The 26,610-nt window shown below is 39.2% G+C and overlaps 1 protein-coding gene across 2 annotated transcripts; it reads right to left on the reverse strand.

Moving 5' to 3' along the window:
- Positions 1-711: 711 nt before the first annotated feature.
- On the reverse strand, positions 712-24,823 carry LOC127670576 (zinc finger protein 431-like). Of its 2 annotated transcripts, XM_052165079.1 has the most exons (4): positions 24,693-24,823; positions 4,689-4,815; positions 4,477-4,537; positions 712-3,360 (listed from the first exon to the last, which is right to left on the reverse strand). In XM_052165079.1, exons 1-4 carry the CDS (start codon positions 24,693-24,695, stop codon positions 2,145-2,147), a joined length of 1,407 nt encoding a protein of 468 aa, XP_052021039.1. In that variant the 5' UTR covers positions 24,696-24,823; the 3' UTR covers positions 712-2,144. The 2 variants fall into 2 exon arrangements, with proteins under 2 accessions (XP_052021039.1, XP_052021043.1); XM_052165083.1 differs by lacking the exon at positions 4,477-4,537.
- Positions 24,824-26,610: the final 1,787 nt, after the last annotated feature.

Genomic DNA, 26,610 nt, shown 5'->3' on the forward strand with positions numbered 1-26,610 from the left:
AAAAAAAATATTGACATTAGCCTGAGCCAATGACAATCTCTTGGTTCCTTGGGCCTAACTCCACTGATAACTCTCTACTTGAATGACACTGAAATCCTGAAATGACATTGAAATCATGAAATGTCTGCCTCCACTTTCTGAGCTCTGTGATTAAAGGCCTGTGTCACAATGCCTGTCTTTAGTGGCTTCAACTTCATCTAATGAGTCAATAGAATTACAGGATTAGTAAGATAAGCAGCTACTTTACTACAGTTGAAAAAAACACTCATTTCTGTGAGCTTGAGTTGAACCATCTTTAGAATAAAGAAAGAATTCACTAGTCCCTTCATGAGTCATAAGAGTTTATAACAGTTATAACAATGATAAAGAAAAACAATATTTTTTATAACTTGGAGATAGTAGAGTTTAATGCAGAAGAACTGTATTTGATGGGAGCCTTCTTCAGTTCCTTAGCTTGGCCTGTATCTTCCTGGCCACACTAAGGAATTAGGCTCAGTCACTAATCCCAAATAAGCCAACTAAGAGAGCCTAATTATCTGGTTTTGAAATGCCTTCAACAGACAAGGTGGGGAAACCTCTCTGACATTCTAGAAGACCCAAATCTGTATAGTTACTTCCAGGCCAGCCAGAGATGCATGGCGAACCTATTCTTTGAAAAAAAAAAAAAAAAGAATTTCAAACAAAAGAAAAGACAGGGGAAAAAAACAAATATATCATGAAAATTAGAAACATGGTATGTATTGAGTGTGACTAAATAGGAACAATGACAAAGATAGAAGCAACCATTCAATCCTTGGGGTAGAAACATATTTAGGTGGAAGGAAAAAGAGATATGCCAAGTAAGTAATCCATCCAAGCACTCTAACAATTTTCCAGCTGTCCCTCAAACCTACTGCATTCTTAGATCCTCTATCTCCTACAATATACAAATGTTTCTTCAGGAGAAGCATTCTGCTCTTGAAAACTCAGTTTTACCGAGAATGTGATTACCCAGGAAATTTGAATTTCATGCAGTCCATGGCTTCACTAAATGTTAGCAAAAGGGAGAAATATTCTTTAGAATATCCTGTCTTCCCAGGGATGCAGGTTACAGGAATTAATGAATGGGTGGGGACTGCCAGGGAAAGGGCACAGTGCTCTTATTGGCAGCTACATTGTAAGTTGCCAAGAATAAGGAAAGTGGAAGACCTGGAGGGGTTGAGCCACCACAGCTAAGTGGATGCAGCGGGTAGAGTAGGAGCCAGCTTGTCCTCAGGTACACCCTGAGCATTGCACTCTAGATTTTTGATCCTTTGGTTTTCAAATCCAAAACTCTCTCCTTGATATTTCTTCCATACCTCTTACAGCTCTTTGCAAAGACATGATTGCCGCAGTCTTAGAATGACTTCTGTTTAAGGCTCAGGATTTCCTGACATCCTCCTAACAGAAGTTTACAGGCTTCAGAGAAGCAGAATACCACCATGCTGTTCATACAAGTCGGTCTTCATGCCTGCAAACAGCTTTCTCTCCTTATGGGAGACATAGACTCCAGCAGACAAACAAGTTACATGTTTCCTTGAGGGCTCTCACTGCTGCCTTGATTTTTTTTTATCACATTTGAGATAAACTGTCTTGTGACATTGGTCAAATGCTTAGCTACTTTTTAAGACTTGTCACTTTCTCTCCTGATCTTTCTTTTCACTCTTCTTCATTTTATAGAGATTTGGACTCTGAAACTTCTTTAAGGTGCCAAGGCTTCAGATACTTCTGATGCAATCAATCTTACATTTCTTCCAGATCATCAGGACATAATAGAGGGACATAATAATTCTTGAATACATTGTTGAAACTTGTAAGATTTATTCCCCGCAATAAATAATTTTCTGTAACTTAATATAAATTTATTGGCTAAATATCTGATTAAATCCTTTATAGTTGTAGATTCCATTCAGAGTCGGGTTTTTTTTTCAGCACTTAAAACTACTGTGATGTGCAAAGGCTTTAACAGATTGATAACATGAAAGGTTTTACTCTTGTATAATAATGTCATGAAGTGCAACTTTACCACCCTAACTGTATTTGTGTGTGTGTGTCTTTTCTCTGCATTATTATTTTGCTCTTGATTTTAAAGACTTCTGCTACACACAAAGGCTTTACCACATTGCTTATTTACAGGGTTTCTCTCTAGTATGTGTTCTTTTATGTATTCGGAGATAACTGTGTTGTGAAAAAGCTTTTCCACATTCATTACACATATAGGGTTTCTCAGCAGTATGTGTACTTTTATGTACTTGAAGACTACCATACTGTGCAAAGGCTCTATCACATTGATTACATCTGTAAGGTTTCTCTCCAGTATGAATTCTTTCATGAATCTGAAGATGACTTTGACGCGCAAAGGTTTTATGACACTGTTTACATTCATAAGGTTTCTCTCCAGTATGTGTTCTTTTATGTATTCTGAGATGACCTTGTTGTGAAAAGGCTTTATCACATTGATCACATTTGTAGGGTTTCTCTCCAGTATGTGTTCTTTTATGTATTTGGAGACTATTATGCCGTGTAAAGGCTTTACCACATTGATTACACTCATAGGGTTTCTCTGCAGTGTGTGTCCTTTTATGTATTCGGAGAGTACTGTGACTTGCAAAGGCTTTACCACATTGATTACATTCATAGGGCTTCTCTCCAGTATGTGTTCTTTTATGTATTCGGAGACTACTATGACATATATAGGCTTTACCACATTGATTACATTCATAGGGTTTCTCTCTAGTATGTGTTCTTTTATGTATTTGTAGGGAACTGCCTTGTGAAAAGGCTTTATCACACTGATTACATTTGTAGGGCTTCTCTCCGGTATGTGTTCTTTTATGTATTTGGAGATGACTGTGAGATGCAAAGGCTTGACCACACTGATTACATTCATAAGGTTTCTCTCCAGTATGTGTTCTTTCATGTAATCGGAGGTTACCTTGACATGCAAAGGCTTGACCACATTGGTTACATTCATAGGGTTTCTCTCCAGTATGTGTTCTTTTATGTATTCGGAGATTACTGTGACATGCAAAGGCTTTACCACATTGATTACATTCATGGGGTTTCTCTCCACTATGAATTCTTCTATGCTTTCGGAGATAACTACGATGGGCAAAGGCTTTACCACACTGATTACATTCATAAGGTTTCTCTCCAGCATGAATTCTTTCATGTCTTGGAAAATGATTGTGATGTCCAAAGGCTTTACCACGTTGAATGCCTTTATAAGGTTTCTCTGCAGTATGAATTGGGTGACGTTTTTGAGGATTACTGTGATGTGCAAATGCTTTATCACATTGAGTATACACAGAAGGTTTTTCTCCAGTAGGACTTCTTTCATGCCTGGAAAGATAATCAAAACATGCATTCATCACACTGATAAATCTTTTTAATCTCTATGAATGAGTTTTACAATCTGTTCTAATGGGAAAGAGGAATCAGATCTTAAGGTTTTAACACATTGTTTACATCATGGTGTTCCCATTCATTATGGGTTAGTTTTGTGTCTTCGAAGACACCTGTGATGGTAAAAGCTTTTATCACATGGCTTCCATTTATAACATCCTTTTTCTATATGAGAGTTTTTTCATATTTGAAGAGAACTGAAAGAACTCAGCTTTACCACACCAATTACTTTCATAAATTTCCCTATAGTGTGATTCATGCAACATATGCAAAATGAACCAGGATATACAGAAGAATTTCCACATTCCTAGCATACAGGGATTTTCTACAGTGTGAGTTTGAGGTTGTACTCTGAATGAAGTTGGAAAATAAAGTAATTGTTAACTTTTACCACATTCAGAAAATCTATTCAAAGTGGGGGACTACTATATATCTTCTAAGTCTACTGGAAGAAAGATACACTGCTTCTGTTAATATCCCTGTGCTCACGTGGTTTGGATCCATTGCACCATATACCCATTGAAAGAAAAATATCAAGTGAAAGGTTTTCAAATTGCATTCACATAATTTGATTTTTTGTTCTTTACAGACATGTGGTACAGACATTAAGGTTTCTCCACAACAACCTTCTTGACTCTCATAAACTGTCCAGTTTACTAAATTTAACAATACTATAAGTACATAAGTAACACCAGTTTTATTATGGAATAGTTACTTATTAGAGGCTTCGCACAAATACTTAACACCTATTCAATGTGCATACCTTTCATAACATTTAAATTGTATGGGATTAAACTGATTGGCAATTCTACAACATAGCCCTAAGTGGCTGACTCAAATGGGGATATCTGTTAAGGTATAATTTCCCTGTCTTCTTTCTTAGAAGAATAAATTGCAAGCACAAATCAAATACCTGACATTGGGGTACATGGCTTTGTGAAAATTAATAATCATTAATACACTTAAAATCAGTTTTGTTTTGCTTTCTACTATTACTTTTCTTTAAAGTTTTCTTAAGAGGCATAATCCTATCAGCTTGCACCTGAAAATTACCTTCCATGTCTTCTAGAATGTTGAAAGTGTTCTTCAATATTACAGTTTTCCCAACTGTAACCTAAAATAGAGTACCAGAAAATGTATGATATATTATTGGAAATAGGCAAAATTCAAGTTGCTATTTTCAGTGAGCCTTAGAACCATGCTTAGATTATTCACCTAATTCTTTTTCATTATTTTAAAGTGCCAAAGAAATTTTACTGTCTTACCTATAGCAGTGAGGTTTCTGTAGGTTTCCAGCATCACATCCTTGTAGAGCTTCTTCTGGGAAGGATCCAGCAAAGCCCACTCTTCTCCAGTGAAGTTTACATGCACATCATCATAGGTCATTCCATTCTAAAATATTCCATACATGTGTAAAATAAAAAGCTTTATGAAAAAACACTGTAACTGTTTACTTCATTGGCAATACATTCACATACTTTTGGTGTTCTCTAGATTCATTTCCTGATGAAAAAGTTCTAATGTGATCACTAAGCCAATTTAGAAGAAAACTAAATGAGGAGGTTCACCTCTTGTCATTTCTGAGCTCTTTGAATAGGATATTGCCTTGCAAGAAAAAATCCCAATTAGTAAAGAGAGACAAGCAAACAGATGAAAAGTACTGAGCAGACATCAGAGAAATGGTATGAACAATTACTAAGTACAAAACAAAAATGATAGTCAAGCTAGGTATATTGGCTTATGCCTTTAATCCTAGCACAAAGAATGTAGAAACAGGGTATTTCAATGAGTGGGATACCAAGGTGGTCTATAAAACAAGTTCCAAGAGAGCCAGAGGTTTCCTCTACAAAATCAATCAAACAAATAAAAAAGATAGAAAGACTCAAGAGGTTTTTTTTTTTTTTTTTTTTTTTTTTTTTTTTTTTTTTTTTTTTTTTTTTTTACTGAAGTTCCTCCAGGAAACTGTACATTCACTCCAGTTCTGTATTCATATTCCAGACACCCAAGTTGCCCCAGTTTGAACTGTATCATAAATAGGATCTTACAAAAATGGACCAAATTTTTAAACAGTAACAAATGAATGAATGACAATATAAAAAATGTAAATATTAATCATATATAAGAAACAGAGTGCAGAAGAGACTGATCTCTAATGAAGAGCTCTTGCTGGCCATGTTAATAATTGGGCTCAATTGCCAGTGCTTACATCTGGGCTCACAACTATTTGTTATTCATAGACCAGGTCTTCTGAGACAAAGTACTCTGAGGTCCTAACACACATGAGATCCATATTCATGCACATAGGCAAAATACTCATACTTATTCAAAAATAAAACCCAGGTATAAAGACTAGTACAAACTTACAATCTAATGACTCAGTAGGCTTATGTATTAATGTCACGAATGCATGCTATCCTAAGCAAAAGAATATACTCTGCCAAATTTCAAAATTCAAGATATGGATGAAGATCAGTAGAGCAGCATATTCTTGATGTGTATAAAAACCTACATTCCAGGTCCATCAGACAATATAAAAATAAAAAGTGCCAGGCATGTTGTTCTACATTTAATCCCAGTACCTTCGAGGCAGAGGCAGATAGATCTCTAAGTTTGAGGCTTGCCAGGTCTACGTAGCTACTTTAAGATCAGCAAGGGCTACACAGAGAAACTTTATCCTCAAAAACAAAAGCAACAAAATTAAAAATATAAAAACATCAGTCTAGCAAAATAGGCTAGCATGGAATAGCAATTTCCTCTACTGTATGTTAGATGAATTAGGGACAAAGTCTATAGTGGTGAAGGCATGACTATAAAAGATGGAACCTGACTGATCAGATTCAAGCACACAATAGACACAAAGTACAGGAAATGGGTTGATACTATGGACACTTAAATTCCATCCCCAATAAGGAATCCAGAATGGTTGCTTCTACAAAGAAGCATATCCCATGGTGAAAATGCATTTAGTCTAATTTTGATGATCTCAATAATCTACAATAGCCCATATACTGTTCAAATGTCCAAAGTCTTTTCTGACACTCAAAACAATCTCTCGATTGCCACATCTTGTAAAAATCAGAAAACAAGATACATCTTTCCAACATAAAATAGCTCAGAATACTCCTTCCCATTCCAGTAGAGAAGAATGTATAAATAGGAAGGGGTGATTGGACCAAGGCAAGAAATTAAGCAGGGCAAACCCCAAATCCTGCATCTTTGGCTCAGATACATGAAGCTTCAGTTCAATGAACTTGGACAACCTTGTCTCTGTGACTTCCCATACATCTTTCATTTTGGTTACTTCCACTATATCTCTCCATGTTAGTTTTCTCATAGTTTAGGAGTCTCAATATCTGTGGTCTCAAAATTCATGAACTCTGTTTCCTCACTGGAGCTCTGACTTTGCCAAATAGATGGCTGGAACAGTGTTGAACTGAAACTATATAGGAATAAAAAAATCCATGAAGTTAAAGTTTATATCTTTATTGTTTGCATAACTAGTACCACATGGGTGATATTGCCACATTTGACTTCTAAATTTGGATGGTCTATAACTGCGGCAGGTTTTATAATACGAAATTCCTTCTGCTGACCAGGAATCACTTTGCTTACTCTTTCCAAAATAGAAGGCTTAATTAGCAGGAGGGAATCATACTCTTGGGGTATCTTCATAGACTTCCAGTACAAAACAAAGGCCTTCTGTTAATGGTGATATCCTCCTTAAAAATTCCTGCCTGTTTCAGCACTTGCCTGCCATTTGAAACTACACAGTGCTGTTTTTCTCTACAGAAAACATTGTGCATTCATTTTTGCCCCACTTATTGCTTTTCTTCATTGTAGTCCAGTAAGAGTCACTAGTAATAACAATCCAACAGTGTCAGGGTTGTTGTTGGTTTCTTCTTCTTCATCTTCGTCTTCGTCTTCGTCTTCTTCTTCGTCTTCTTTTTCTTCTTCTTTTTCTTCTTCTTCTTCTTCCTCCTCCTCCTCTTCCTCCTCCCCTCCTCCTCCTCCTTCTCTTCTTCCTCTTCTTCCTCTTCTTCTTCTTCTTGTATAGATCAGAATTTATTCACACAATGAGGAGGAGAGTTAAGAGGGTAGTAGAGGGAGAGACAGGCAGAGAGAGAGAGAGAGAGAGAGAGAGAGAGAGAGAGAGAGAGAGAGAGAGAGAGTAGAGGAATAGAGACCAGCCATGAGCACGTGGAGAGAGCACATGGAAAAAGAGTGGAGAAGGGAATGAGGAGAGTGGGTGGGAAGGGAAAGCAGGAGCAAGAGAAAGCAAGAGAACAAGGGAGAAGTCAGGGTTTCTTCTAATAAATCATATTATTATTTTCTAATTCTGACATACTCAATTTTTCAGGGCATGGGCAGAATAAAAAGATTTTGGACCAAAATATCACACAAATAACTTCCAGGTAAAGTTATTTTGGAGTCTATTTTCGATTGAAATCTTATGACCTTGACTTCCTCTGTATTACTCTCAACACTGCAATCTTCTAGGTCCTAAAAGAACACCTGAATAAGTTCTAGGTACTGCTTTACATGCCTTTTTCCAGCTCAAGTCCTGATATTTTCCACATTCCTCCAAATAAGAACATTCACAGGTTATGTCCAGTAGCAAAATCACATTTTTTATTCTACTTTGCTTCTTTGCTGCTGCAATTAAATCCTCTAACCAAAACCATCTCAAGTAATAAGTGGATTTTGGATGGTTCTGTCAGACCACAGTCTATCATTTTGGGAGATGAGGTTAAGAACACAAGCTAGAAAATGAACATAAAAACCATAAAAGAACATTGTTTACTGGCTTGTTCCCTTGCTTGGTTGCTGCCTTATGTTCAGCTGCCTCGCTTACCAGGACACTTGTGTAGGGATATTGCCCCTCAGTGGAAGAGACTTCCCACATCAATCATCAATTAATACAATCTCTCACAGGCATAGCAACCAACCATTCTGGTGGGGATGTGTGCTCATCTGAGTGGCCCGTCTGATGACTGACATTCTGAAATATTGAGAACTAAAGCTATGATGACACAATAATATATGAAAAAGCTTTCAAAACCCCAAAATATGTTAACTGCATCAATCATGTAAGTAGTAAAAGCCTAAACATTGATGATTACAGCAAACTATAATCTGGAAAACACAGATTTATCAAGAAATGAGGAGAGGTGAGCTTTTAAGTTCAAGGAGAGAAACTTAAATTCTTTGTCTCAGAAAGTCCCCAAACTAACAAAAACTGAAAGATCTCATAATATAATACAGAAGAAAAAAACTGTGAAAGTCTAAACAAAAATATCATTATGCTATAATTAATTAAATCACACAACATAGATGATATCACTGATAAAAGGAGACACAAAGACAATCCTATAAATATAACATTGTACTTTTTGTTTGTTTTGTTTTGTTTTGTTTTTTACAAGACAGGCTTTTCTGTATAGTCATGGCTGCCCTGGAACTCACTCTGTAGACCAGGCTGGCCTTGAACTCAGAAATATGCCTGCCTCTGGCTCCCAAGTGCTGGGATTACAGGCATGCACTACCACTGCCCTGCAACATAGTCCTTAAAAGAAGTGCATGAGTATAGTCAAAAGATAAAAATCAAAGAATTCACTGGCCAGCACTCACCCTGTGCACTCTGCTTCTTTCCCTTATCAATAACAGAAAATGGATTGGGAGTGGAGGGCTAACCCAATTACGGAGACTCAACTACAACATGAAATGGCTCAGTATCACAGAAATAGTTTTGACTATTAAAAGTATGTCCTTATCTTATGATAAAGAAAAGGTTGTCTGTTAGGATCCCTTATAAACCTTTTTATTCCCTATGACTGATAATTGGATATAAGGCCTCACCTATGTGAGGAAATGCAAACTTTTAAAAAGTACATTCAACAAGCAGATTTCTATGGAATGTGTTTGTATTATATATCTAAGTAGTCTGTTTTACACTGTTTTAAAAGCCATACGTATGCACTTTTGAAAGCAAGTCTATCCCAATTTCTATCCTTATATTTGTGCATGAGAGAAAGAATGTCTTCCATTGTATATACAGGTTACACACTAGAAAAGAAAGGGTCAGATCTACTGGAGCAAGAGTAGGAGGTGTTTATGAGCTTCCCATCTTTGGCTGAGTGTGTTTAAGGAACTCAAGTCAAACCCAAGAAGAATATTTGCTGAATTACCTGCTCAGCCCACATAGAGAATTCTATCCAATAAGTCCTTCACATATTAACAACAAAATTCTGACTATATGCACAGTAAACAAATAAGGTCTGAGAATCTGATGCCTCAGTATTAATACACTGGGTATAGGACCAAGGAGGATACCTACAGACCTCTGCCACTCCCTGTCACATGAGATCTAATATTTAGAGTTTCCCCTAGTAAGCAGCTTCCTCTCCCCCTACACATGCCTCCAGTAGATACCACAGAACATTACTATGATGTTGGCTATTGGCTTGCTATATATTGCTTTTATTATGTTTAGGTATGCGCCATGATTCCCTAGTCTCTCTAAGTCTTTGAACATGAACTACCAGCAGTTGTAATTTGTTGAAGGATTTTTCTGCATCTAATGAGATGATAATGTGGCTTTTTTCCTTCAGTTTGTTTATATAGTGTAATATATTACATTGATGGATTTTTCATATATTGAACCATCCCTGCATTCCTGGGATGAAGCACACTTGATCATGGTGAATGACAGTTTTGATGTGTTCTTGGATTCAGTTTGTGAGAATTTTATTGAGTAATTTTGCATTGATATTCACAAGTGAAAGCGGATGGAAATTCCCTTTCTTTGTTGGGTCTTTGTATTATACAGGTATCAGAGCAACTGTGGCTTCATAGAATGCATAAAGTAGTGTTCTTTCTGATTCTATTTTGTAGAATATTTTGAAAAGTGTTGGTATTAGCTCTTCTTTGAAGGTCTCATAGAATTCTGAACTTTTTTGTTGTTGGAAGATTTTTAATGACTATTTCTATTTATTTAGCGGTTATGTTACTCTTTACATAATTTACTTGATCTTGATTTAACTTTGGTACATGGTATCTGTCTATAAATTCATCCATTTCATCTAGATGTTCCAGTTTTGTAGAGCATAGAACCATATCATGGCAGTGGAGCACCAAGGCCTGATCCTATTACTAATGCTATATATGCTGACAGATGGGAGCATAACATGGCTGACCTCTGAGAGGCCCTACCAGCAGCTGACTGAGACAGAAGTAGATCCTTACACCCAACCATTAGACTGAAGCCAGGGACCGCTATGGCTGAATTAGGGAAGGATTAAAGAAACTGAAGGGAAGAATGACCCTATAGGAAGACCAGCAGTCTCAACTAACCCAGTCCCCAGAGAACTCCCTGACACTGAGCCACCAACCAGGAGCATAAATGGGTCAGACCTAGACCCCTGGCACAAACATAGCAGAAACCTGCCTATTCACATCTCAGTTTAAGAAGATGTACTTAATCCTTGAGAAACTTGAGGCCCCAGGGAAGAAGTAGGCCTGGTGGTTGGAGAGCACCCTCTTAGAGGAAAGGGGTGGAGGAATAGATGAGGAACTGTGGGAGGGGGAACAAGTGGGAGAAGAACAGGAATGTAAATAAATAAAAACTAAAGTAAAAACAAATTAACAAATGGAGTGACAAAGAAATCAGGCAAAGAACACAATACCCTCAAATAATGTAAGATATATTGAAGTAACTCTTAAAAAGCAAGTGAAAGTTTTGTATGATTAAAAAAAAAAAAACTACAAGTCTTTCATGAAATAAATTGAAAAATTATAAGATGTAAAAAAACCTCTGATGTTCATGGATCAGTAGGATTAGCAGAGTAATAATGGCATCCTATCTAAAAGAATAGAAAGGTTCAACATAGTCCCATCAAACTTCAAACAAAATTGTTTACAGACTTTGAAAGAATAATCCGTACCTTGTATAAAATTATAAAAACTAAAAAAATGAAGCTAAAACAATGCTGAGAAATAAAAGAATTGCATGAAATTGGTATGAAAACAGACACACTGCACGATGGAATCAATCTTTAGATTCAGATGCGTAATTCCACCCACATAAGAAATCCACAAACAGATAATAGAAAAAAAGAACAGCACTGTCAACAAGTGGTACTGGTTAAACCATATCCCTGCATATAGATGAACGTAAATCAATCGATATTCAACACCATGCACAAAACTCAAGTCCAAGTGGATCAAAGACCTCAAAATAAGACCAGATACAATAAAATTGATAGAAGAGAAAGTAGGGAACAACCTTGAACACATGGCACAGGAAACAACCTTCTGAACAGAAAGAACACCAATAGTGCAAGCACTAAAATAAAAATTTAATAAATAGGTCCTCATGAAACTTTAAGACATCAATTAAACAGGGAGACAGCCAAAGGCATCAGGAAATAGTTTGACCAATATCACAACAGACATGGGTATAATATATAAAACATGAAAATAAAAAAAAAAAAACCCTCAAAAAACTACATGTTCAAAACTTAAAAAGTCCTAACTCAAAATATCCAGGAAATCCAAGACACAATTAAAAGACCATATCTAAGAGTAACTAGAATATAGGAAAACAAAGAATCCCAGGTCAAAGGACCTGAAAACATCTTCAACTAAATCATAGAAGAAAAATTTCCCAACCTAAAGAAAATGTCCATAAATGTACAAGAAGCCCATAGAACACCAAATAAATAGTACCAGAAAAGAAAATCCTCTCATCACATAATAATCAAAACACTAACTGCACAGAAGAAAGAAAGAATAAAAGCTGCAAGGGAAAAGGGCCATGTAACATACAAAGGTAGACCTATCAGAATTATATCTGACTCCTCCACAGAGACACTAAAAGCCAGAAGAGCCTGGTCAGAGGTCATGCAGGCTCTAAGAGAACACAAATGCCAGTCCAGGCTACTATACCTTGAAAAACTCTCAACCAATATAGATGGAGAAAGCAAAATATTCTAAAACAAAACCAAATTCAAAAAGTATCTATCTACAAATCCAGATGATTATAGAAGGAAAAGTCCAACACAAGGAGGGTACCTACATGAAAGAAAAAAGAAAAAGAAAAAAACAAGATATTAACAATTTCACCTACAAAAACAAACATAACAGGAACTAACAATCATCTGTCTTTAATATCTCTTAACATCAATGGACTCAATTCCCCAATAGAAAGACATAGACTAACAGACTAGACTTGCAACCAGGATCTAGAATTTTGCTGCATACAAGAAACATACCTGTTTAACAAAGACAGACACTACCTCAGAGTAAAAGGCTGGAAAAAGTTCTTCCAAGAAAATGGTCCCAAGAAACAAGCTGGAGCTGCCATCCTAATATCCAATAAAATAGATTTCCAACCAAAAGTAATCAAGCGTGATGGGGAAGGACACTTCATATTCATCAAAGAGGAAAATCCACCAAGAAAAACCCTCAGTTCTGAATATCTCTGCCCCAAATGCAAGGGCAACCACATTCATAAAGGAAACTTTACCAAAGCTCAAAACGCACTTTGAACCCCACAAATATTAGTGGGAAACTTCAACACCCAGACCTGTATGAAGGACGAAGATGTCAGGTTCTCAGACTCTGGGGCATCCAGGTGCTGTTGGGAGCTTCAGAAGAGCTGAAAACAGAGTAGAGCCTGTGGGGTGTATCTAGCACATGGCCGAAGGGGAAAACAGGGGAGTGCTCCAGGCTTGGCTTGGTGAAGGCCATGGCTGGGAGCACTGAGAGGCCAGAGTGAGAAATTAGCAGCCTGCTCCATTACTCCCCATGGCGGATCCTGATGAAAAGAGGAAGTCCGTGGTTTTAAGGCATTGATGGTCATGGCAGAAAGTGGAGATGAGCAAACTGCAGCCTATTTTCTCAGGGTGGGCCTGAGGTTAAATACCTTTTGCAGGGAGGAGAGTCTGAGAAGGGAAGTTTATTGGCTATGCCCTTCAGACCTTTAGGTACCTCGTTAAAATGGAGATCTGTCTTGAGGCTACATGACCTCAAGTTATCTATATGTGAATGGGTTTGGGGCATGTCCCTAAGTGACTGATGGCCACAGAATTATGGAGAGCTACGGCCTTGTATCAGGAGCCTGGTGTCCAGGAACATGGTAAAATGCCTACTGTTCTTTGCAGGGTTAGCCCCTGCTGGGACCCCGGGGTTTCCAACCTAGCTCAGTCGGAAACCAGGCTGCTTATCACAACCCACAGCCCACCGCCTCACAAACACTACTCTAGAAATCTAACTGGAGGTTCGTCCAAAAATTGGAAATAGATCTACCTGAAGACCTAGCTATACCACTCGTGGGTATATGCCCAAAAGATGTCCTACCAGGACACAGGGGCACATTTTCCACTGTGTTAATAGAAGCATTGTTTGCGATAGCCAGATGATGGAAAAACCTCAGATGTCCTATGACAGAAAAAAAGGATACAGAAAATGTAGCTCATTTACACAATGGACTACTACTCAGCTATTAAGAATGAGGACATCCTTAGTTTTGCAGGCAAATGGATAGAACTAGAAAATATCCTGAGTGAGGTAACAGACCCAAAATAATATGCATGGTATGTACTCACTAATAAGTGAATATTAGCCAAATTTTTAAAAAATCCTATAGAAATACCCAAGATACAGTCCACAGAACTCAAAATGGTCAACAAGCTAAAGGGCCCAAGTGAGAACTCCTCAGTCCCACTTGGGAGTGAAAAGAAAGTAATCACGAGGTGCGAGGGAAGAAGGGACTTGGATGGGAAAGTGGAGTGGGGAGCATGATCAGGTACTGGGTGGGGGTAAAACGACTGACTCGAGGGCCATCAGAAAGAATAGAAGCAGGCAACTTTAGGAGGTAGGAGGTGGGGGGACCCTCCAGAATATACCAGAGACCAGGGACGCGAGAGACTCTCAGGACTCAAAGGGAGGGACCTTAGATGATATACCCTACAGTGGGGAATTGAAACTTGTAGAGCCCACCTCCAGAGGAAAGACGGGGCATCAAGTAAGGGGTAGGGTTAATATCCCACAGTCAAAACTGACCCATAATTGTTCCTGTCTGAAAGAACTGCAGGGACAAAAATGGAGAAGAGCGTGAGGAAAAGGAGACCCAGTAATAGGCCCAAAATGGTATCCAGACCAAGTGGAGGCCACATGGCCTGACACTATTACTTAGGCTATGGATTCCTCACAAAAAGGGACCTATCATGACTGCCCTCCAAAAAACCCAACAAGCAGCTGAAAGAGTCAGATGCAGATATTTACACCCAGCTTATGGACAGAAACTGCTGACCCCTGTGGTTGAATTAGTGAATAGCTGGAAGAAGCTGAGGAGGTGGGTGACACTGTAAGAGGACCAGCAGTCTCAATTCATCTGGATCCCTAAGATCTCTCAGACACTGGACCACCAACCAGGCAGCCTATACCAGCTGATATGAAGCCCCCATCACATATACAGCAAAGGACTGCCAGGTCTGGGTTTAGTCAGAAAAGATGCACCTAACTCTCAAGAGACTGGAGGTCCCACGGATTTTAGAGGTCTGGTGGGGTGGGCAGTAGGGATGGGGACATCCTAATGGAGACAGGGATATGGGGAGGAGGTATGGGATGGGCAACAGTCAGAGGGTAGACAGGGAGGGGGGATAAAATCCCGAGTGTAAAAAAAAATATTAAATAAAATTTTTAAAAAAATGAAGAAAAGGTTCAATATAAAAATGACATATAGATATGAGCAGGGAAAGGGAATCTTAAATGGCTGAGAAGTAGTTACAGAAATGTCTAACATAATAAAGCACCATGGAAATGTAAATGAAAACTACTTTGAAATTTCATCTCACACATACCAGAATGGCTAAGATCAATAACACAAGTGAGAGTTCATGCTGGCAAGGATGTGGAGAAAGGGGAACACTCCTCCATTGCTGGTGAGGGGGCACACTGATACAGCCAATATGGAAATCAATATTGTGTTCCCTCAGAAAAGTGGAAATTAGTCTACTTAAAAATCCACCCATACAACTCTTGGCCATATACTCAAAATCTACTCTATGGACATTACCAAAAGGACAATGGCTTAACTATGTTCATAACAGCTTTATTCTTATAGGACAGAAACTGGGAACAAGCTACATTTCTCTAAGATGAAGAATAGATAAAGAAAATGTGGTACATTTACACAATAATGCTATGAAATTTGACATGATGAAATTTAAAAGAAAATAGATGGCAACTAGAAAAGAAAAATCACCTAAGTGAGGTAACAAAGACCCAGAAATACAAACATGGTATACTTTCCCTTTTAAATAGATGTTACTTATTAAGTAGATGATAATTGTGCTATAATACACAGACCCAGAGAGGACAGGTAAAGAGGGGAGCTCCAGGGGGGATCATGGAACTCTCTCAAAAGGGGTAAACAGAATAGACTCTGTGGGTGGACTGGGGGTGAATGGGGGCAGGAATGAAAGAGATCAGTTGGGGACATGGAGAGAGTACAATACAGGAAGGAACAACTGGATTTAGTAAGGATTTGAGGGTTAGGGTAGAAATTGAATGTACTGGTACTGTCCTGGAATTTATGATGGTAAATAAATAACAAATAAAATAAATCAAAAAATGAAGTGAGAAAGAAATCAGGTAAAGAACATCCTTCATAATACCTCAAATAATATAAAATAGGTTAAAGTAACTCTAAAAAAGCAAGTGAAAGACTCATATGATTAAAAAGTACAAGTCTTTCAAGAAATAAATTGAAGAATTATCAGAAGATATAAAAATCTCTCATGTTCATGAATCAGTAGGAATAACAGAGTAGTGACAGCCATCATATTCAAAACAACCTAGCTTAGGAGTCTATGTGATGACTCCTAGTAAAGTAACATTTTGAGTCTGATCTGGCCATCCTTTGTAGTGGTGGGACTACGCTACATTTGGTTGAGTTTTTGGCCAAGGAAGTCCCAGAAAGATCCCTAAAGAACCCTGGCTGATGCTAGGACTGAAGGTTACTCTCTGAAACCTGACATCAGGACCCTGTTGCTGAGGACACCTTACATACAGCTCACTGGATGTAGAGACTGAGCAGTAGCTTGCTTGAGAAGGCTTGGAGCCTTCACCCTTATATTCTAGTCTCTCTAGGGTGAGAAGAAACCCTACAGGCCACAGAAATAAAAACCTGTATACCAACCCAGCTTAAAAACCCTCTACCTAAAATCTGTCCTGCATGCAAGATGTGCAGAGGCATAGTATTTGAGTGTCAACCCAATGTTTGATTTAACTTGAGGCCAACTCCATGAGAAAGAATTCATGCCTTATTCTACCTCAATGGCGATAAATCTCACAAAGACTTAAATGGTAAGTATGGGGTGTGTATAGACTTGTACCAGGTCATCTGCCGCTGTGCTATAGCTGTTACCTTGGTGTTTTTCTGTTACTTCTAACAGTGCGAGCAGGTACAGCTCTGTCTGTCTCACATGCATCTAAAACTCTTTTCCTCCTACTGGGTTGCCTTGTGCGGTGTCCATATGAGGTCTATTCCCTCATCTTTTTGTGTCTTGTTTGCTCTTGTTTCCTTGTGCTCTCTTGGAGGCCTGCCCTATTCTGAAAAGGAAACAGAATTGGAGGAGTAGATCTGAGGAAGAAGAAAACAGGAAAGGTTCCTGAGAGAAGAATACATTTCAATTTTAAAATTAATTCAATATATGTAGATGAAAATACAAAGAAACTAATTGAAGCTTTGGACCAATTAGATTTAACAGATATATATAGAACATTCTATCCTAAAACAAAAGAATATACCTTTTTCTCAGCACCTCATGGCACCTTCTCCAAAATCGACCATATAATTGGTCACAAGACAGACCTCAACAAATATAAGAAGATCGAACTAATCCCATGCCTCCTATCTGATCACTATGGAGTAAAAGTGGTCTTCAATAGCAACAGAAACAACAGAAAACCCACATACACGTGGAAACTGAACAATGCTCTACTCAATGATACCTTGGTCAAGGAAGAAATAAAGAAAGAAATTAAAGACTTTTTAGAACACAATGAAAATGAAGACACAACATACCCAAATCTATGGGACACAATGAAAGCAGTGCTAAGAGGAAAACTCATAGCCCTGAGTGCCTCCAAAAAGAAAATGGAGAGAGCATACATTACCAGCTTAATGACACACCTGAAAGCCCTGGAACAAAAAGAAGCTATTTCACCCAGGAGGAGTAGAAGGCAGGAAATCATCAAACTCAGGGCCGAAATCAATCAAGTAGAAACAAAGAGAACCATACAAAAAATCAACAAAACCAGGAGCTGGTTCTTTGAGAAAATCAACAAGATAGATAAACCCTTAGCCAGACTGACCAAAAGGCACAGAGAAAGTATCCAAATTAACAAACTTAGAAATGAAAAGGGAGATATAACAACGGAAACTGAGGAAATCCAAAAAATCATCACATCCTACTACAAGAGACTGTACTCAACACAACTGGAGAATCTGGAGGAAATGGACAATTTCCTTGACAGATACCAAATACCAAAATTAAATCAGGACCAACTAGACCATCTAAACAGTCCCATAATGCCTAATGAAATAGAAGGAGTCATAGAAAGTCTTCCAACCAAAAAAAGCAAAGGACCAGATGGTTTCAGTGCAGAATTCTATCAGACCTTCAAAGAAGAGTTAACACCAATACTCTTAAACTATTCCACAAAATAGAAACAGAAGGAGCACTACCCAATTCCTTCTATGAAGCCACAATTACGCTGATACCAAAGCCACACAGAGATCCAACAAAGAAAGAGAACTTAAGACCAATTTCCCTTATGAACATCGATGCAAAAATACTCAATAAAATTCTTGCCAACCGAATCCAAGAACACATAAAAACGATCGTCCACCATGATCAAGTAGGCTTTATCCCCGGAATGCAGGGTTGGTTCAATACACGGAAATCCATCAATACAATCCACTACATAAACAAACTCAAAGAACAAAACCACATGGTCATTTCATTGGATGCTGAAAAAGCATTTGACAAAATTCAGCATCCTTTCATGCTTAAAGTCTTGGAGAGAACAGGAATTCAAGGCCCATACCTAAACATAGTAAAAGCAATATACAGCAAACCGGTAGCCAGCATCAAACTAAATGGAGAGAAACTTGAAGCAATCCCACTGAAATCAGGGACCAGACAAGGCTGCCCCCTTTCTCCTTATCTTTTCAATATTGTACTTGAGGTACTAGCTCGGGCAATTCGACAACATAAGGAGGTCAAAGGGATACAAATTGGAAAGGAAGAAGTCAAACTATCATTATTTGCAGATGACATTATAGTCTACCTAAGTGACCCAAAAAACTCCACTAGAGAGCTCCTACAGCTGATAAACAACTTCAGCAAAGTGGCAGGTTATAAAATCAACTCAAGCAAATCAGTGGCCTTCCTATACTCAAAGGATAAGCAGGCTGAGAAAGAAATTAGGGAAATGACCCCCTTCACAATAGCCACAAACAGTATAAAGTATCTTGGGGTGACTCTTACCAAACATGTGAAAGACCTTTATGACAAGAACTTCAAGACTCTGAAGAAAAAAATGGAAGAAGACCTCAAAAAATGGGAAAACCTCCCATGCTCATGGATCGGTAGAATCAATACATTTAAAATGGCCATTTTGCCAAAAGCAATATACAGATTCAATGCAATACCCATCAAAATCCCAACTCAATTCTTCACAGAGTTAGAAAGAGCAATTATCAAATTCGTCTGGAACAACAAAAAACCCAAGATAGCTAAAACTATTCTCAGCAACAAAAGAAAATTTGGGGGAATCAGTATCCCTGACCTCAAGCAATACTACAGAGCAATAGTGTTAAAAACTGCATGGTATTGGTACAGTGACAGGCAGGAGGATCAATGGAACAGGATTGAAGATCCAGAAATGAACCCACACACCTATGGCCACTTGATCCTCGACAAAGAGGCTGAAAACGTCCAATGGAAAAAAGATAGCCTTTTCAACAAATGGTGCTGGTTCAACTGGAGGTCAGCATGCAGAAGAATGCGAATTGATCCATCCTTGTCTCCTTGTACTAAGCTCAATTCCAAATGGATCAAGGACCTCCACATAAAGCCAGACACTCTGAAGCTAATAGAAAAGAAACTGGGGAAGACCCTTGAGGACATCGGTACAGGGAGAAAGTTTCTGAACAGAACACCAATAGTGTATGCTCTAAGAGCAAGAATTGACAAATGGGACCTCATAAAATTACAAAGTTTCTGTAAGGCAAAGGACACCATCAAGAGGACAAATAGGCAACCAACAAATTGGGAAAAGATTTTCACCCATCCTACATCAGATAGAAGGCTAATATCCAATATATATAAAGAACTCAAGAAGTTAGACTCCAGAAAACCGAACAACCCTATTAAAAAATGGGGTACAGAATTAAACAAGGAATTCTCACCTGAAGTAATTCGGATGGCGGAGAAGCATCTTAAAAAATGCTCAACTTCATTAATCATTAGGGAAATGCAAATCAAAACAACCCTAAGATTTCATCTTACACCAGTCAGAATGGCTAAGATTAAAAATTCAGGAGACAGCAGGTGTTGGTGAGGATGTGGAGAAAGAGGAACACTCCTCCACTGCTGGTAGGGTTGCAAATTGGTACAACCACTCTGGAAATCAGTCTGACGGTTCCTCCGAAAACTGGCCACCTCATTTCCAGAAGATCCTGCTATACCACTCCTGGGCATATACCCAGAGGATTCCCCACCTTGTAATAAGGATACATGCTCTACTATGTCATAGCAGCTCTATTTATAATTGCCAGATGCTGGAAAGAACCCAGGTATCCCTCAACAGAAGAATGGATGCAAAAAATGTGGTATATCTACACAATGGAGTACTATTCAGCCATTAGAAACAATGAATTCATGAAATTCTTAGGCAAATGGATGGAGCTAGAGAACATGATACTAAGTGAGGTAACCCAGACTCAAAAGGTGAATCATGGTATGCACTCACTAATAAGTGGTTATTAACCTAGAAAACTGGAATACCCAAAACATAATCCACACATCAAATGAGGTACAAGAAGAAAGGAGGATTGGCCCCTGGTTCTGGAAAGACTCAGTGAAACAATATTCGGCAAAACCAGAACGGGGAAGTGGGAAGGGGTGGGTGGGAGGACAGGGGAAGAGAAGGGGGCTTACGGGACTTTCGGGGAGTGGGGGGCTAGAAAGGGGAAATCATTTGAAATGTAAATAAATTATATTGAATAAAAAAATCAAAAAAAGAATAAAATCAAGCAAGTAAAAAAAAAAAGAAAAAAAAAGACAAAAAAGAGAAGCAATAATGAACAAAGAAAAGCAAAATAGTCAAAGAAGGGAAAGGATGGTTTTGATAGATATAATTTTCATCCCCTTTGTGTAAAGGGTGATCATCACACAGAAATTCATAACAAATTCATTCATGGGCCCTGTCCAGTTCTGGGAAATCAGAAGTTTTGCTCTCAGCAATGTGAAACATATATCATGCAAGAAACAAAACCAGGTATTTTTTCATTATCTTCCACTAGTTTGGATTGTGGAATTACAGAAGTTCCTGCACATTCATTACCAAAAGAGTATCCTTCCTTCTCTTTAAGGAAAGGTAATGTTTGAATAACTATTCAAATAATACAAATACACATGTAATGTTACACATTAGAGCTTCAGTAAGTATATAACACATTACATTTTATGTATACAAAATGATATAAAAAATGTTTAAAATGTTTATAAATGATATACATATATATATGATATATGTTAAAAATGTTTATAAATGATATAAAAATGTTTAAACATTTGGTAAAAATGTTTTACCAAAGCAAAAGTAAAAGTGTTTCCCTGTAAGGCAGGTAATTTCATCATAGAATAGAGATAGATGTGTCATTTGTCTAAGACGTTTTTGATAAACTATAATTTATCTTTATTGTTAAAATTAAAAAAAAAAGACTGTGTTTCTTAACCTCACTTTTACTTTTTCCTGCAGTATGATTTATTAGGTTTCAGCCCCTGGATAGCAGCTGAGGTGCCTGTTTAACATACCAAAAGGGACCTGGCATCTAGGTTCTCCCAGCATCCCTCACTCTATCTGTTACAGGGCATGGCTGCCACACACCATCCTCTAAGATGAACTTCTCCTGCCCGAATATCTTCTTTCTCTGCCATCTTCGACATTTTCTCCATCCTTGTGTGTGCACTGACTTTTTCCCTTTTTCTTCCCTGTCCCCTCTGTCTCCGTTTCCATGACAACTTCACTGATCTTCTATAAGGTCAGTAAACCCACCCAAGAGCTGTTTCCCAGAGTGGACATGACCCGGAGCAATGTGAGGACAGGGAGGAGTCAGAAGATGTAGCTATTCTAGAATATGCCTTCCCAAGGAGAAATCAATTGCACACACAATTATTTATAAAATAATTAATAAACATTTGTTGGGCTGGAGAGATGGCTCAGTGGTTAAGAGCATTGACTGTTCTTCCAGAAGTCCTGAGTTCAATTCTCAGCAACGACATAGTGGCAAACAACCATCTCTAATGAGGATCTGATGCCTTCTTCTGGTGTGTCTGAAGAGAGCAACAGTGTACTCACATACATGAAATAAATAAATCATTAAAAAAAATAAAGAAACATCTCTTTAATGACAGCATGCATTCAGCTGTAGGTGATGCTCAAATAGGAGACCACTAAGAACAGATTTCCTATTTCCTATATGCTGTCAAACTTAAGTCTCTTTTAGATTCTTTCCCCACGTCATGTTATGTTTTGAACAATTTAAATATGGACAAGAGACTGCAAGTCTGTCCACTCCCTGCACAGACTAGAGATATACACAGCAGAGATAGTCCCATCATTTTTTTTATATATATCTCAACTGTTCTATTTTGCCAATAAAGTCCCAGCAGCCAGATGCTGGGATGAAAGTCTGCTAATCAGAGAGGCAGAAAAATCACCCAACTGACCTTTCTCCTCAGCAGATGTCCCACCAATAATGCCTGTCTCTCACACCACCACACACAAAAAACAAAAACAAAAAACCAACCTTCTAATGTGCCTCCCTTCTAATTCCTGTGCATCTCTATCCATCTCCGTGACTCCTTCTTACTCTTTATGGTTTTTTCTTATTAATCCTATTTGCACTTCTGTCATCTGGCTACTTGCTCTGACTCTTAACCTATGGGTGACTTTATTAAATCCTGTTTACAAAATTCAAGCAGAGAGCTCTTGGATTAAAGGCGTGTGCTGAAGTTGAGGCACAGTATAAGTAAATATAGGTTTCTCCAGTGAATAACACAATCTCAGGGTTCACAGTAAGAACAAATAGCCTGCAACACAGAATTATTTCTTAAGTACAGTGCCAGCAAACAGTCAATGACTGGGTCCTAAGTGGAAGATCCCAGAGAATGAGAAAGATAGAAAAAGTAGAAAGTAAAAAAGACAAAAGCTGGGGTGGGGGTCTTGTGCAAGCTATGTCTTATGCCAAGTAAGCTTCTTCTGAAGAATAGCATCTTGCATACTACTTACCGAGGGAAAATGGAAAGAAATGGGAAACTTCTGTGAAGTCAGCAGAAACTACCATATAATGGGACAAACTCAGGAAGACCCTAATAACATAATTCTGTACAAAGGAATGCAGGGTATCTCAAAGGCATTACTCAAGGCCTACAGAGGCCTTGAGACTAATAACCACAGCCCCACATGGTGAGAAGAGGTAGGTCCTCAGGATCTGAAGTAACCCCTCCCCAGAGCTTTGGCCTCAGATCATTACTACCTCTCTCAAGCATCTTCCTTGCTCTAAAAAGGGAGCTCTTCCTATGGATTTGCAATCCTCTTCAGCTCCTTCAGACTTTCCTCTAACTCTTCCATTGGGATCCTCGGGTGCAGTTTAATAGAAAGAACAACAATATCAACTATCAACTAACCAGATACCTCAGAACTCCCAGAGACTAAGCCACCAACCAAAGAGTATACATGAGTGGGTCCATGGCTTCTGCAACATATATACTAGAGAACTGCGTTATTTGACATCAATGACAGGGGTGGAGCTTGGTCCTGTGGAGGCTTTTTGTCCCAGCCTAGGGGGATTCTAGAGGGGTGAGGTGGGAGTGGGGGGGGGGGGTAGCACCCTCTTATAGCCAAAGGGGAGGGGAATGGGGTATAGAGTTTGTGAAAGAGAGACCAAGATGGCGGATGGCATCTGAAATGTAAATTAGTAGTAGTAGTAGTAGTAGTAGTAGTAGTAGTAGTAGTAGTAATAAAGAGCAAACAAAGAAAAAGAAGTTCTATTTTACTCTCAATACATCAGGGCCTACCTGGCCCTGCCATACATGATCCTGAGTTTGAGAAAGAGCTATGCCAGTCTCTGTACATGAGGGCCTCATGGAAAGCCTTGCTTCATCAAGTCAGTCCTGGACCCAACAGTGTTTTTTTTCTTTTCAAAGAGTTGTCACCCGGTGTTCTCCTGCCGTTGTGGCAGAACTATGCTTTTACTCAAGAAGAAAACTAGCACGTTATGGTAAAACAGGCTTTAATGTCGATTGTGACCCTTGAGCAGCTGGTTAGAAGGCAGTTCTTTGATATGAGGATGGCCCCAGTGGTTGGCTGTAAATCAGAGAAGCAGCCTTTCCGGTGCACTGGAACAAAATCTCTGGACAATCCTGGTGAACAATGTATCTATCCCAGCATCCTAACAGGTCTGGTTAGCTTACTACTTATCTGTGGGGTGTTTCCGAGGTATTCCTCCCTCAGCTAAACTCTACTTGGTGTCTAAGCATCGGTAAATCCTTGAACATATCAGTTCTTCTCTTCTACACCGCAGTTAATACTGGAGTACTACCCAACATGAGACGCCTTTTACAAGCTCTACAAAACTAACTCCAAATGGATCTTACAGCTAAATGTTAAATGATAGGGGAGTTAACTTTTAGAAGTAAAGAGAAACTAGGCCTCTCTGAGTTTGACATCCTGCTAAGGATGTTTCCACACACAAGTCTCTGTGCCAGATGCTCTGAGCAGATGCCGCCCTCATAATGAAGTTATTCACAGCCCACCACTGGGTTCTGGGAATAACTATGACAAAAAGGGAAGTAACAGGTGGCCAGATTTGGCCACAGCTTACTACCCAGACCCAGGGACGACCCACCATACCAGCTCCCGCTGCACAACAGTCTGCTCCTTCCCTCTGTGGGCAGTGACTATGCACTCACCATGTCGCGAATGAGGAACTTGCCAGAGCTTCCCTCACAGCATCCAGCAGCAGCGCTCAGAGAAAAACAAACAGAACTTTTCAAGCCGGCTCCGTTACAGAGCTGAAGCTGCCGCAAGGCGCACCCGGAAGATCCCGCCTCCTCTCCTGACTGGCAGGTCCGCCTCAAGGCTCTGATTGGTCCTTAAGTCTTGAGTTACATGAGCACCTCCCTTGGCTTAGAGTGTGCGGATGGGACATTGCATAAGGTTTGCTGGCCCGGTCTTCCAGTACAGTACCAGGCCTTTTCCAGATGCACAGAGATTTGCATTTCAGTAGCTCTTGTGCGTGTCGTGTACCTGTCTGTCTTCCCATCCAGCACCGGGGAGAACCCACCACCTCAGCTCCTGCCGCTCAGCAGCCAGCTCCTCCCCTTTGTAAACAGTGACCCTGCGCTCCCTAAGTTGTGGAATCTGGAGCTTGCTTGAACTACCTTTACTTTACTGATTAGGCATTTCCCCTTCTTTCTCTGGAAATGAAGGTGGATATGTAATGGAAATCAAACTTGCAATCATAATTCCCAAATTTGACCTGAAAGCGTCACCTGCCCAGGGACCAGGTAACTTCTAGGGATGCTGGGAATTGTAGTTCTTTGTAAGTAACAAGCCCTGGTGAGAAAGTGCGGTGGCCAAATCGATTTTTGGTATAAACCATTGCAACACGTGATCGGAAGCTATTCCAGCTGGGAAATTCTGTGTTTATTTCTGACCCAGGTCCATCTCTTGGTCAGTACTTAGAATTTAATAAACAGTTGCTTTAAATTTGGACTGAAATGGTTGAGTTTTCCAGTAAAACTCAGGATTAACGTATGGAGGTGCATAAGGCGATAACTGCCTCAAATTCGCTTTTTATTCCGAATAATCGAGAGGTGGGCTGTCCCGGCCAAAGTCTCCGTAAATGCATTCCCTCTGCAGACTTCCAGGGTGAATGGCAGACTCGGAGAAAAACAGTAAGCTTGCTGTTGGTTCCTGGATTCTGGTTAACGGATTCCTGTCTGATGAACAGGGAGAATTTGATGGAGTTTGTACACCCCGATCGGGCAACTGGGAGATGCCTATCAGTTATTTTGGAGAAATTTCTGCGTAATTGGAAGTTCATCCAAGGCCATCAGTTATTTTCTGATCAGTTATTTGCCATGGAGGAAACGCCCTCTAGTGACGCTGGGAGGCAGAAACTTCAGTGACCCAGCACTTGGCAACTTCAGCAGGATTCCAACACCTAGGCTGTCCAACAAACAATTCACAGGAGATACCAGGCAGTCCAGGGATTAAACAAGGAGGGCGTTGAAACACTGCCTCATCGGTTAAAGTCTCCTAGACTGATGAAACCTCTTTGCGATGCCAATTCAGTCTTGTTGTCTCCTGTTTTGTGACTTGTGCACTTGTGTGATCCTTCCTTGTGTGTTACTATTTAGGGGCGACTAAATTACAGTGACACGCAATATAAGAACTTATGGATCTAGAAGCGGAAAAGGCCAATTTTAAATAGCGTTGTCTTATGTATCTGATCTGTCTTAGTATTTTCTGACTTAAGGCCGCTTGGGGCAAGGCATAGTCTAGTCGCTTGGGGAACTCCAGGTCAGCCTAGTTCTGCACCCACCTGCTTCTAGCTGGCTGCGAAGTTGAGCCTCTGAATTTGATGCTCTGACTTGGGGTTGTATCTAGGAGCTACAGACTCTACCGTAGGCACAGTCCCTTCTTCTGCCTTCTCCTACCTGTGTCTAGCTGGCAGGAAAGCTGGGTCAATAAAAACTTAACATTTTAGAACACCAAGTATGGGTAAGGAGGGTTTCAGGGTAGACAATTCACAAATAACACTTGGAGTTCAATGGATAGCTTTGAAATATCCAGAGGCCTATTTCCAACTGCATAGAGCTGGAC

This window comes from Apodemus sylvaticus, chromosome 1, assembly GCF_947179515.1.
Source record: "Apodemus sylvaticus chromosome 1, mApoSyl1.1, whole genome shotgun sequence".
NCBI lineage: Eukaryota > Metazoa > Chordata > Mammalia > Rodentia > Muridae > Apodemus > Apodemus sylvaticus.

What these genes read in the sequence shown, in the direction of transcription:
- LOC127670576 (XM_052165079.1), bottom strand. An exon ending in CAGAAACCTCACTGCTATAG is followed by an intron (nt 4,538 to 4,688) that starts GTAAGACAGTAA and finishes ACTCTATTTTAG; the next exon opens with GTTACAGTTGGGAAAACTGT. An exon ending in CATTCTAGAAGACATGGAAG is followed by an intron (nt 3,361 to 4,476) that starts GTAATTTTCAGG and finishes TTATCTTTCCAG; the next exon opens with GCATGAAAGAAGTCCTACTG.